The sequence below is a fragment of the Xenopus tropicalis genome, chromosome 7, assembly GCF_000004195.4.
Source record: "Xenopus tropicalis strain Nigerian chromosome 7, UCB_Xtro_10.0, whole genome shotgun sequence".
In the NCBI taxonomy this organism is placed as follows: domain Eukaryota; kingdom Metazoa; phylum Chordata; class Amphibia; order Anura; family Pipidae; genus Xenopus; species Xenopus tropicalis.
Window position 1 is genome coordinate 122,433,455 of NC_030683.2, and position 14,477 is coordinate 122,447,931.

Consider the following 14,477-nt stretch of genomic DNA (forward strand, 5'->3'; position numbering starts at 1 on the left):
CTATAGGCACCATCTCTCCCTACTATACCTGCTATCCCACAGCCCCAGTCCCTTCCCAGAGGCTATTATCCCCCCACTGCTACTATAGGCACCATCTCCCCCTACTATACCTGCTATCCCACAGCCCCAGTCCCTTCCCAGAGGCTATTATCCCCCCACTGCTACTATAGGCACCATCTCTCCCTACTATACCTGCTATCCCACAGCCCCAGTCCCTTCCCAGAGGCTATTATCCCCCCACTGCTACTATAGGCACCATCTCTCCCTACTATACCTGCTATCCCACAGCCCCAGTCCCTTCCCAGAGGCATAGGTAGTTTCACTGGGGCTCAGTCAGATAATCAAAATTTTACATTTTACAATATTTTTAAATGAACCTAAAACAGTGTTTTGTATCTTACACGCTGAGGCTTTTGCATATGTGAACAGTGCAGTCCTTAGATGACAAGGTCACATCTGTAGTGGGAAAGGTTAAGCACCATAATGAGACGTCCCCCCCACAGGTTTCCCTCGCGACGCCATGCCCTCTGCAGTGAAACTGATTGAGGCTGACAGCGCCAGTGGAGGAAACCATTACGGGCTGCCCATAAGGTGCTGTTAATGCATTGGCAGTCACAGTGGGTGTTACAGGGTGTATGCGAGTCAATTACAACTCCAACTGTCACCTCGTAAACAAGCAAGGAGCGCGGCGCAAAGCTTGCAGACTCCCACTGATAGGAGAACACGGAATGAATACTGTTACTTGGAGCACAACTGAAAGGCTGCACGTGTAACTTTTAAAAGCAAAACTAACTTCCCTGCAAGGATTTTTTTTAGTCATTGTGCATTGAAATCCATTTTTCAAAAACTCAAACAGATTTTTTTAAATTTAATTTTGAAATGTCACATGGGGCTAGCCATATTCTTCATTTCCCATGGTGCCACAGCCATGTGACCTGTGCTCTGATAAACTTCAGTCACACTTTACTGCTGTGCTGCAAGTTGGAGTGATATCCCCCCCCACTCACCCCCAGCAGCCGATCAGCAGAACAATGGGAAGGGAGCAAGATAGCAGCTCCCAGTAGGTATCAGAATAGCACTCAATAGTAAGAAATCCAAGTCCGGCTTGGGACTCCTCCAGTTACATGGGAGTAGGAGAAACAATAGGTTAGCTGAAAGCAGTTCTAATGTGTAGCGCTGGCTGAAAGCTCAGATTCAGGCACATTTTACTGCTGCGCTGCAAGTTGGAGTGATATCCCCCCCCCCCCCCTCACCCCCAGCAGCCGATCAGCAGAACAATGGGAAGGGAGCAAGATAGCAGCTCCCAGTAGGTATCAGAATAGCACTCAATAGAGATCCAAGTCCAGCTTGGGACTCCTCCAGTTACATGGGAGTAGGAGAAACAATAGGTTAGCTGAAAGCAAGTATTCAAGGTGTTTTATTTAGTATCCATTACCATGGCCACTAGGTGCCAGTGGCACACTGCCCCTACTCTAGCAATAAGAGAGAAAGGTTAAATGACAAAGGCAGAGACTCCACTACTATAAACACTGGTTGCCATGGGTAACTGCCCAGGTGCAAATCTGTCCAGTCAGATGTTTCTTCTACTTGCAGCTGGCTCAAAAAAAGCGACTCACTGATTGGCTGCTATGGTTTACTGCCCAGGTATAAATATGCCCAGTGTTTATTTATGTGCCCAATTGATCGATCAACAGTCGGCTTCTGCTTATGCTACAAACATATTTCACCAAGTCGGGTCTCTGAATGCAGAGCCTGTGAATGAATGGAAAGCACTCGCTGAGATGATACATGGCAGAACTCCTTTCATAAGCCTATTACGCTCAATGATAATGACATTTACCTATGAATTTAATTCAGAGCGGACAATACTCTCGGATATCCAATCGGGCTGCGGAACAAACCCGGCCCGTAATCAGATCGACCGCCGAATGGAAATTTGCTTTTCGGACGAGGGGCATTCATGTCTCCTCATTTATAGTAATGAGGCTGAATGTACTGCCATTATTCGGCTACACCGGAGCAGCGCCCGCTCCTGCTATTGAAATCCAATTCCTTTGCATGCGCTTCTCCGGCACGTATGAAAGAGAATTGTGCGCTGGAAATAATATGATAAACACGCCGCTTATTTATCGAAGGCAGAATACAAAAAACACCCGGCAGTTTCAGTGATTGAGCAGGGGGGGCAACGAGTGCAGGTTTGCTTTATAATTTCTAAATTGCTTACACTTATCTGGAACTATAATTAAGCTAATTAGCGCTCTGGTGCCTGCTACCAGGTCTCTGGCCTTTGGGGAACCAGAGATGCGCTGAAAACAATGTTGCGCCGCAAACCAAATGAGTTCAATAATAACAACACCCCCCTTGTAATTTAATATGGATTAAGCTACGGCTTTTCAGTATAATAACTGTTTATTTGCATTATACGAGGGCAGGAATCCTGCTCTGAACCTAGCAGTCAGCCTTCAAACGGTATTTAATTAATAAAGATAGTTTTTGGGTAAATAAAAGACATTTCAGGGGACAGCTAACAGAAGTATTACTGGAATCCCATCATTCTTAGTGTGAGTCGTACCTGGCATTGTGAGTGAGTGGGTGAGTGGGAGTCGTACCTGGCATTGTGAGTGAGTGGGAACCATACCTAGCATTGTGGGTGAGTGGGAACCGTAACTGGCATTGTGAGTGAGTGGGAGTCGTACCTGGCATTGTGAGTGAGTGAGTGGGTGAGTGGGAGTCGTACCTGGCATTGTGAGTGAGTGGGTGAGTGGGAGTCGTACCTGGCATTGTGAGTGAGTGGGAGTCGTACCTGGCATTGTGAGTGAGTGAGTGGGTGAGTGGGAGTCGTACCTGGCATTGTGAGTGAGTGAGTGGGTGAGTGGGAGTCGTACCTGGCATTGTGAGTGAGTGAGTGAGTGAGTGGGAGTCGTACCTGGCATTGTAAGTGAGTGGGTGAGTGGGAGTCGTACCTGGCATTGTGAGTGAATGAGTGGGAGTCGTACCTGGCATGGTGAGTGAGTGAGTGGGTGAGTGGGAGTCGTACCTGGCATGGTGAGTGAGTGAGTGGGTGAGTGGGAGTCGTACCTGGCATTGTGAGTGAGTGGGTGAGTGGGAGTCGTACCTGGCATTGTGAGTGAGTGGGTGAGTGAGTGAGAGTTGTACCTGGCATTGTGAGTGAGTGGCTGAGTGGGAGTCATACCTGGCATTGCTGTGGGCCGCAGCTTACGGCGATGATTTCACTGACAATCTTCTTCTCCTTCAGCCTGACTGCTTCTTCCACCGCAATCTCACAGAAAGGATTCATAGAGTGCTTTACTCCATCAGTGACCACCCCGGTCTTATCAGGCTTCACCCGCACCTGGGAACCAGAATACATGAGAGAGTGAGGTAACAATCATAGCAACCTATGGGCACGGATACGCTGCTGCCTACGTGCCCTATGGAACAATATCATCCAAATGTGGCAAGAGATGGGTTAACTGGCATTTATAAGAATAGAGAAGATCTAAAATAACTGAACCCAAAGCTTACAGGGTCCCTGCCCAGGTATCAATCCAATATAATGAGCACAGGCTGAAATATCCCAATGCAGGATCCCCCCTTTATAATCCAAACTACTAATACAAAAAAAAAAAAAGTCTAAACACCACTGCCCTATACGGGTTTAAATCTTGCCCACTGGAACGTTTTTATGCCTCTGTTTCCAAAAAGATGTAACTTTACAATACATTGCAAATTAAAGAGAAAAATCAGTTTTCAATAATCTGAAACATAAAAATATTTTACTTCTTGCAGACATAGAAATCCGATAAGTCAGCAAAGCATTTTATTAAATACTGCCTGGAATTGAGAGAGTTAAATGGATATAGAAAGAGTGCCAGTGGTAAGGTCATACTGGTAGTGAGTTAATGCGTCACTGTCCGACCCCCCCCTCTCTGGCTGAGGTTAAACTTCACTCCACGCCAGCCATGGAACAAGGGCACACACAGGCTGCAAGCTTTGACCAACGCTCCCGTGCAGACTGCGTGATTCCCACGGTGCTTGCCCCTACCCAGCAGCTGCAGCGCCACTTAGCCATGGATCTGTAAGGGGGGAATTTTACCCCTTATTGGGGGTAGAACAGCCCTATTGGGTTTATTTCATGATTAAATGATTCCCTTTTCTCTGTAATAATAAAACAGTACCTGTACTTGATCCCAACTAAGATATAATTACCCCTTATTGGGGGCAGAACAGCCCTATTGGGTTTATTTAATTGTTAAATGATTCCCTTTTCTCTGTAATAATAAAACAGTACCTGTACTTGATCCCAACTAAGATATAATTACCCCTTATTGGGGCAGAACAGCCCTATTGGGTTTATTTAATGGTTAAATGATTCCCTTTTCTCTGTAATAATAAAACAGTACCTGTACTTGATCCCAACTAAGATATAATTACCCCTTATTGGGGGCAGAACAGCCCTATTGGGTTTATTTAATGGTTAAATGATTCCCTTTTCTCTGTAATTATAAAACAGTGCCTGTACTTGATCCCAACTAAGATATAATTACCCCCTTATTGGGGCAGAACAGCCCTATTGGGTTTATTTCATGGTTAAATGATTTTTAGCAGACTTAAGTTATGGAGATCTAAACGGAAAGATCCCTTATCCAAAAAAAACCCAGGTCCCGAGAATTCTGGATAACAGGTCCCATACCTGTACTTGCATGGCACCAAATTAGAAACTGAAATCTCCTTCTATAATGTAGACATTGTTGTGTGTTAGAGCTCCCCTTAGTGGGCACAGCCTGAACTGCACCTAATTTGCTCCTTCCTAGAGCAGAGACAAAACGGTGTGGGTTTGGGTAATGCCGCTTTATCATCAATTTATGGGTTTTCGTGCGACAGTCTATTAAGAATAGATGAAAACAATGTCCTAACCCCAGGTTTTCATTTAAAATGCCATTCATTCTTAATACGACAGCGTTTGCCACGGCGCAGGCATGGGAGGTAATTAGATTAGAGATCAAAAAAAAAAAAAAGGAAAGCACATGCTTGGACACCAGGCAGCAGCAGCCATTTAGATCGGATTCACTACATAGAATAATAAACTGGCAGTGCCCAGACATGGGGAAAGGTGATTGGTACATAGAAAATGATTAACTGCCAAACTAACCTGCCCAGACCGATGGCAAGGTAATCAGTTCGTACAAAACAAGCTGCCCACACAAAGGGTAAGGGTGAAGACACATGGTGCTACTTAGTTGCTGCTACTTGTCATGGCTACTAATTCCAGAAAATCCCCTGCCATAAACAATACTGAAAATAGCCTCAGCTAAAACACAAAATCAAAACTTTAGCAACTTTTCAATTGGTCTTCATTTTCTATTTTTCATAGTTTTTGAATTTTTTGCCTTCTTCTTCTGACTCTTTCCAGCTTTCAAATGGGGGTCACTGACCCCGGCAGCCAAAAAAAAAAAAAAAACTGTTGCTCTGTGGAGCTACAATTTTATTGTTATTGTTACTTTTATTACTTATCTTTCTATTTATGCCTTCTTCTATTCAAATTCCCGTGTCTCTTTCAAACCACTGGTTGCTAGGTTAAACTGGACCCTAGCAACCAGATAGTTGTTTAAATTCCTAGCTGGAGAGCTGCTGAACAAAAAAGGAAGACAAATTGCCCATAAGCAAACTTTATGAGCCAATAATTATATAGAGGGCCCCCCTATTTCCCTAGAAGCTGCTCTACATTTTACTAATGAAAAAAAAAGACAGAACGAGGACAATGTGTCAGCGCCGGCTGAGAGATTTACATTCAGATCATTCCCTGCTACTGACGGCTCACGTATATTTATCTCTGCAAATAGACACTTCATCTGTAAGGGGATCAAAAGAAGCTGAGAGATCCAGTACGGCTGGGACTGACCTACAGGTAAATTGGCAATTAAAGGGTTAGTTGACCTTTAAATTAGCTTTTAATATGATGTAGACATTGATAGTCTAAGACAATTTGAAAAACCATAAAAAATGATGACCAATTGCAATTATCCAGCTTTTTGTTCAGCAGCTCTCCATTTGGTATTTTAGATGGTTGCTAAGGTCTTACTTACCCTAGCAACCAGGCAGTGGTTTAAACAAGAGCTGGGGATATGAATAGTAGAGGGCCTGCATAGGAAGATAAGCAATAAAAAGTAACAACACCAACAACATTGCAGCCTCGCAGAGCAATCGTTTTTGGCTGCCAGGGTCAGTGACCCCTATTTGAAAGCTGAAAGAGAAAGGCAAATGATTAAAAACTATATATCAATAAATAATAAAGACCAATTGCAAAGTTGCTAGGAATAGGCCATTCTATAACATACATAAAGGTGAAGCATCCCTTTAACCCCTGCTACACTGGGAAGGAGTGAGTAGATGATGGGTAAAGCTGGCCATACACGGGCAGATCCGATCGCTTGGCGATGTCACCAAGCAAGCGGATCTTCACCCAATATCCCCACCTACGGGTGGGCGATATCGGGGAGGCATGTATGTTCTATAACATACATAGAGGTGAAGCACCCCTTTAACCCCTGCAACACTGGGAAGGAGTGAGTAGATGATGGGTAAAGCTGGCCATACACGGGCAGATACGATCGCTTGATGTCACCAAGCAAGCGGATCTTCACCCGATAGCCCCACCTACGGGTGGGCGATATTGGGGAGGCATGTAGGCGAATTCGATTGTTTGGCCCTGGCGTTTCAGGCCAGATATCGGTCGGCCAGGCCCCTCGGTTCTGCCCCTACACGGGCCCATAAGCTGCTGAATCGGTCCAAGGGACCCATATCGGCAGCTATAATCGTCCCGTGTATGGGGGACCTTAAGGTTCCAAGCAGCCATAGAGAATAATGTGGCTCAGCCAGTAACTCACAGTATGTGGGGGGGGGGGGGGTGGAAGAAGTGAAGGTAAAATTGTGTTTAACTAAATTCACTGCAATCAAAGTGCAATTTTTTGGTCCCCCCCCCCCCCCCGCTTTCTATTTCCCACCCCATATAATTATAATCCTGCTCCTCGGTACCCTGCTCACTATGCTCCATATAACTCTAATAACCCCACATTTCTCTTTCATTTCCCATTGTCGGGCAGCGCAACGCCACCGTACGTCACCTCCACTTTAATGTTTATTTTTCATAAATTCAGATTTTTATGGGGGTGCTGTAAAGGGAATATAAATGTCTCCGTCGGGAAAGGATTACGATGTAATTTGCTAAAGTTGCGTGGAGCCAGGGGAGGGAGTGTAAGCGAGGTACAGACCATGGCCCCCCACTAAACACAAAGTGATGATGAAGAAGAAGAAGAAGCAGAGGCTCCGGCTCAGCCACATGGTACAGCCAGTAATATCAGTTATAGCTCCGAATACAAATCTCCCAATAAAGAGACCCCACAGGCACAGCCGGGGCCCCGGGGGCTTACTGGGCCTTCGCAATGTTCTATCTACATTTATATAGCTGATTGAGGGAACTGCACTGAACTCCACTTTCTACGATGGATTTCTCTCTTGCAGGAATGATTTTCTTGCTGTGTGATCTCTGTTTGGAATATTTTTAAACAGCCACAATGAAGGCTTTAAACAAAAAATAAATTAGCATGCTATAAATATCCTTTACTTTCCCTTTACTTTTTCATTATCCTTTATTTACATCCTGCCAACGTGCTAGCAACAGCTTTATACAGATTGTTCTCATTCCCATCAGTCCCTGCCCCACTGAAGCTGCCCGTGCCATTCACATAATACAGGTATGGGACCCATTATCCAGAATGCTCGGGACCTGGGGTTTTCAAGATAAGGGGTCTTTCTGTAATTTGGATCGCCATACCTTAAGTCTACTAAAAGTTCTGCCCCCAATAAGGGGTAATTATATCTTAGTTGGGATCACGTACAGGTACTGTTTTATTATTACAGAGAAAAGGGAATCATTTAACCATTAAATAAACCCAATAGGGCTGTTCTGCCCCCAATAAGGGGTAATTATATCTTAGTTGGGATCAAGTACAGGTACTGTTTTATTATTACAGAGAAAAGGGAATCGTTTAACCATTAAATAAACCCAATAGGGCTGTTCTGCCCCCAATAAGGGGTAATTATATCTTAGTTGGAATCAAGTACCGGTAATGTTTTATTATTACAGAGAAAGGGAATTATTTAACCATGAAATAAACCCAATAGGGCTGTTCTGCCCCCAATAAGGGGTAATTATATCTTAGTTGGGATCAAGTACAGGTACTGTTTTATTATTACAGAGAAAAGGGAATCATTTAACCATGAAATAAACCCAATAGGACTGTTCTGCCCCCAATAAGGGGTAATTATATCTTAGTTGGGATCAAGTACAGGTACTGTTTTATTATTACAGAGAAAAGGGAATCATTTAACCATTAAATAAACCCAATAGGGCTGTTCTGCCCCAATAAGGGGTAATTATATCTTAGTTGGGATCAAGTACAGGTACTGTTTTATTATTACAGAGAAAAGGGAATCATTTAACCATTAAATAAACCCAATAGGGCTGTTCTGCCCCAATAAGGGGTAATTATATCTTAGTTGGGATCAAGTACAGGTGTGTATATATATATATATATATATATATATATATATATATATATATATATATATATATATATACACTAAAGTTACTGGAGAACTAAACTGCAACAAGAAGGCTACAAATGTTGTACATTATGTCTTGAGATTCTGTACCAGCCCAAGGCACCCCCAGTCCTTTAGCAGGGAAGATCTGTGCCCCCAAAGATGCCCCAGTAGCCCCCCATCTTCTTTTCTGCTGATTCCCTGCCCATACTCTGTGCTGCTGTCACTTACCTGAGCTTAGGGACCCACTCACATTACATGGCAGCAGAAAAACCAGTTCATTCTGCATCATAATTTAGCCCTGTAGCATCAGCTTCATGTTTCCACCGACTCCTAAGCTTTGCTTCTCAACAGCAGCCCAGAGCAAGTGCAGTGCCGCTGACACTAAAAAGATGGCCTAACAAGATCAGAATACTGCAAGCTTCTATTGAACACTGTTAAAGCCCTAGACTTTAGGGGGTTGAACCCCTCTGGCGATACAGTACGTTTTACAACAGAACCTACTTTTCTATAAAAGTTCAATAACATAGTAAGTTAGGTTGAAAAAAGACCTTTATCCATCAAGTTCAACCATAATGCCTATATATAACCTGCCTAACTGCTAGTTGATCTGGAAGAAGGCAAAAAACCCCATCTGCCAAGATGGCAATCGGACCAGTCCCTGGATCAACTTGAGCTATCTCCCATAACCCTGTATTATTTGAATAATAATAATTGCTCTATAGAGAGAAACTCATACAAATACTCTAATCAAACAGTGACCTCTACTGGCCACCTTTTTTAAAAATAATGTTAAGATAAAATGTGGCATTAAAGTTAAATTAACACAAAGATGGATTCTCTAGCAAGAAGTCTCTCTGCGAACTTAGCAGCTCCTTCCTCTGTTGTCTTCTTGGCTGGGTGCTGGAGTGACCACACAGCTTCCCTACAAAGCTAAATATATAATAAAAATACTTTATCTTCACCTTTTCAAATATACTGATATAGTTGATAAGAATAGGGGTGATGTGTCCTGTTTAATACAGTATGCAGGCATTAACTGTGCACTAGTGATGTGCGGGTCAGGCTCATACCCACAGGACTGGCGGGTTGGGGGTGACCTTAGCACAACATTTGCAGGTCGCGGGTGGGTTCGGGTTGAGCCCTTCTGCCTGCTCACCCGCAACCTTACACTGTTGGCTTTCGGCTCTCTGATTTATAGGTACCCCACCCCATTCATTTTGTGACATCACGGGTGGGTGGGTCGGCCGCAGCTCTATAAACAGAGGGTACAAGCCGGGTTGGATAGGGTTCAGGCTGGGAGCGGGTGGGTTAGGGTCGGTGTGAGTTGAGGGGACCGACCCATGGATGTTGGTCTAATGATGAGCCACTTACTTCATACAACACTAAACATGTTTTTTGGAATTGTGTTTCCCTTTTCAAAATACCGGCTCTGCTGCCAACCCCTAGTTGTAGTACTGAAGCCTGCCACCCAGTGCCCCACACAGCCTGCCACCCAGTGCCCCACACAGCCCAGCTTAGCCTACCCGATACCTACCCAGTGCCACACGCAGCCCGGCTTAGCCTGCCTGATACCTACCCAGTGCCACACGCAGCCCGGCTTAGCCTGCCTGATACCTACCCAGTGCCACACGCAGCCCGGCTTAGCCTGCCTGATACCTACCCAGTGCCACACGCAGCCCGGCTTAGCCTGCCTGATACCTACCCAGTGCCACACGCAGCCCGGCTTAGCCTGCCTGATACCTACCCAGTGCCACACCCAGCCCGGCTTAGCCTGCCTGATACCTACCCAGTGCCACAAACAGCCCAGTTTAGCCTGCCTGATACCTACCCAGTGCCACACCCAGCCCGGCTTAGCCTGCCTGATACCTACCCAGTGCCACAAACAGCCCAGTTAAGCCTGCCTGATACCTACCCAGTGCCACACCCAGCCCAGCTTAGCCTGCCTGATACCTACCCAGTGCCACACGCAGCCCGGCTTAGCCTGCCTGATACCTACCCAGTGCCACACGCAGCCCGGCTTAGCCTGCCTGACACCTACCCAGTGCCACACGCAGCCCGGCTTAGCCTGCCTGATACCTACCCAGTGCCACACGCAGCCCGGCTTAGCCTGCCTGATACCTACCCAGTGCCACACGCAGCCCGGCTTAGCCTGCCTGATACCTACCCAGTGCCACACGCAGCCCGGCTTAGCCTGCCTGATACCTACCCAGTGCCACACGCAGCCCGGCTTAGCCTGCCTGATACCTTCCCAGTGCCACACCCAGCCCGCCCCCCAGTGCCACACACTCCTTAATTGGCTTAGCCTGCCCGATACCAAACCAGTGTCATATACACTCAGTACAACTGTCTATGAAGATTTTCATTCATCCAGGTCATGGTATATCTAGTATAAATAAATTTGAAGCAACTGGACTTGTACAACTCTACTGCGCAGATAATTAGATCACCTGAAACACCTCCTGACATTGCAGATGATGCAGAAAGCTTACAGCCGCATTTACCCACACTCACTGCCAACATGAACAGACAGACTCACAATAAACCCTGGTATTGTAAGTGCCTGAGGGCTAAACAGGCTCACCGGGCCCAAGGCTTTAGCCAGGACCCACAGACTGCCAGCCTGGGCCTGACTGCCATATGAAGCAGCTATTCAGAGCCACTTACAGTTTGCAAATCAGAACCACTCAGCTATCTACTAGTGCCATATACTGTCTGTGCCACAGGCAGCAACTCAGTGCCATATACTGTCTGTGCCACAGGCGGCCACTCAGTGTCATATACTGTCTGTGCCACAGGCAGCCACTCGGTGCCATATACTGTCTGTGCCACAGGCGGCCACTCAGTGCCATATACTGTCTGTGCCACAGGCAGCCACTCGGTGCCATATACTGTCTGTGCCACAGGCAGCCACTCGGTGCCATATACTGTCTGTGCCACAGGCAGCCACTCGGTGCCATATACTGTCTGTGCCACAGGCAGCCACTCGGTGTCATATACTGTCTGTGCCACAGGCAGCCACTCGGTGTCATATACTGTCTGTGCCACAGGCAGCCACTCGGTGTCATATACTGTCTGTGCCACAGGCAGCCACTCAGTGTCATATACTGTCTGTGCCACAGGCAGCCACTCAGTGTCATATACTGTCTGTGCCACAGGCAGCCACTCAGTGTCATATACTGTCTGTGCCACAGGCAGCCACTCAGTGTCATATACTGTCTGTGCCACAGGCAGCCACTCAGTGTCATATACTGTCTGTGCCACAGGCAGCCACTCAGTGCCATATACTGTCTGTGCCACAGGCAGCCACTCAGTGCCATATACTGTCTGTGCCACAGGCAGCCACTCAGTGCCATATACTGTCTGTGCCACAGGCAGCCACTCAGTGTCATATACTGTCTGTGCCACAGGCAGCCACTCAGTGCCATATACTGTCTGTGCCACAGGCAGCCACTCAGTGCCATATACTGTCTGTGCCACAGGCAGCCACTCAGTGTCATATACTGTCTGTGCCACAGGCAGCCACTCAGTGTCATATACTGTCTGTGCCACAGGCAGCCACTCAGTGTCATATACTGTCTGTGCCACAGGCAGCCACTCAGTGTCATATACTGTCTGTGCCACAGGCAGCCACTCAGTGTCATATACTGTCTGTGCCACAGGCAGCCACTCAGTGTCATATACTGTCTGTGCCACAGGCAGCCACTCAGTGTCATATACTGTCTGTGCCACAGGCAGCCACTCAGTGTCATATACTGTCTGTGCCACAGGCAGCCACTCAGTGTCATATACTGTCTGTGCCACAGGCAGCCACTCAGTGTCATATACCGTCTGTGCCACAGGCAGCCACTCAGTGCCATATACCGTCTGTGCCACAGGCAGCCACTCAGTGTCATATACCGTCTGTGCCACAGGCAGCCACTCAGTGCCATATACCGTCTGTGCCACAGGCAGCCACTCAGTGCCATATACCGTCTGTGCCACAGGCAGCCACTCAGTGCCATATACCGTCTGTGCCACAGGCAGCCACTCAGTGTCATATACCGTCTGTGCCACAGGCAGCCACTCAGTGTCATATACCGTCTGTGCCACAGGCAGCCACTCAGTGCCATATACCGTCTGTGCCACAGGCAGCAACTCAGTGTCATATACTGTCTGTGCCACAGGCAGCCACTCAGTGTCATATACTGTCTGTGCCACAGGCAGCCACTCAGTGCCATATACTGTCTGTGCCACAGGCAGCCACTCAGTGTCATATACTGTCTGTGCCACAGGCAGCCACTCAGTGTCATATACTGTCTGTGCCACAGGCAGCCACTCAGTGTCATATACTGTCTGTGCCACAGGCAGCCACTCAGTGTCATATACTGTCTGTGCCACAGGCAGCCACTCAGTGTCATATACTGTCTGTGCCACAGGCAGCCACTCAGTGTCATATACTGTCTGTGCCACAGGCAGCCACTCAGTGTCATATACTGTCTGTGCCACAGGCAGCCACTCAGTGCCATATACTGTCTGTGCCACAGGCAGCAACTCAGTGTCATATACTGTCTGTGCCACAGGCAGCCACTCAGTGTCATATACTGTCTGTGCCACAGGCAGCCACTCAGTGTCATATACTGTCTGTGCCACAGGCAGCAACTCAGTGTCATATACTGTCTGTGCCACAGGCAGCCACTCAGTGTCATATACTGTCTGTGCCACAGGCAGCCACTCAGTGTCATATACTGTCTGTGCCACAGGCAGCCACTCAGTGTCATATACTGTCTGTGCCACAGGCAGCAACTCAGTGTCATATACTGTCTGTGCCACAGGCAGCCACTCAGTGTCATATACTGTCTGTGCCACAGGCAGCCACTCAGTGTCATATACTGTCTGTGCCACAGGCAGCAACTCAGTGTCATATACTGTCTGTGCCACAGGCAGCAACTCAGTGTCATATACTGTCTGTGCCACAGGCAGCCACTCAGTGCCATATACTGTCTGTGCCCCACACAATGGCAGTGCCACAGGCAGCCACTCAGTGCCACACAATCATTACCCAGGTATTGCCATATAAAGCCACAGACTGCCTGCAGCCCAGTAACCCACATTAATATATATTTAGTGCCACACAGGCAGCTACTCAATCCCACAGACAGAGACTCCTTGTTACACAATGGCAGTGTCAAAGGTAAGTACTTAGTGCCACACAATCTCCCAATTCCATGACACAGAGACACAATGGGCGTTACACAGTGACACCGGTTACACCCCCGACCCCAGGCCGCCAGGGCACCCCGGTAACGTTCTCACCTTCACGGCATAGTCTATGACCCTCTTGACACCAACTAAAGCTCGCAGCGCCATGTTTCAGAAGGACTCGGAGAGTGAGGCATGAAAACATCCAATCAAGACTCACCGACTCCGTCGTCAGCCAATCAGTGTGCACCAAGGCATACCCAATCGCAATCAAAATCCAACTAATTACCGGTATAAGTTGTATCCAATTGGCTAGTTCGCTTTCAGAGCGTAACACGTGTTTAAAACTCTTAGCCAATAAGGTGTGTGGGCGTACCTTCAAGGGCACAGGCGTAGGAATCGTCATTAGAGACGGATAACGTGGCGGCCATTTTTTATTTGGGCTTGCTTTTCCAAAGGTCTTTTAAGGACAAAATAGCGCTAAAGTTACGTTTTTTTTAACTAGTTGTCTTCTTGGTTCTGCCCAACGTTTACTGTTGGCCCCAGCTGTCGCGGGATTTTTGTTATGTGTTGAAACTGATACTTTGTCCCTGACCTGACCAATGACCCATTAAAATACATTTATAAGTAGATATTAGTTTATACCACAAACATAAAGTAACTTTTGGTGGGTCGAGTAACAAAAGTTGCAA

At 46.9% G+C, this 14,477-nt stretch overlaps 1 protein-coding gene across 1 annotated transcript in view; it reads right to left on the reverse strand.

Moving 5' to 3' along the window:
* etfb (electron transfer flavoprotein subunit beta) overlaps window positions 1-13,960 on the reverse strand; it is a 42,008-nt gene extending 28,048 nt beyond the window's left edge. The window contains 2 exon segments of the mRNA NM_203823.1: window positions 3,194-3,352; window positions 13,900-13,960. Coding sequence (NP_989154.1) covers window positions 3,194-3,352; window positions 13,900-13,953 — 213 coding nt within the window. The 5' untranslated portion in view covers window positions 13,954-13,960.
* Window positions 13,961-14,477: the final 517 nt, after the last annotated feature.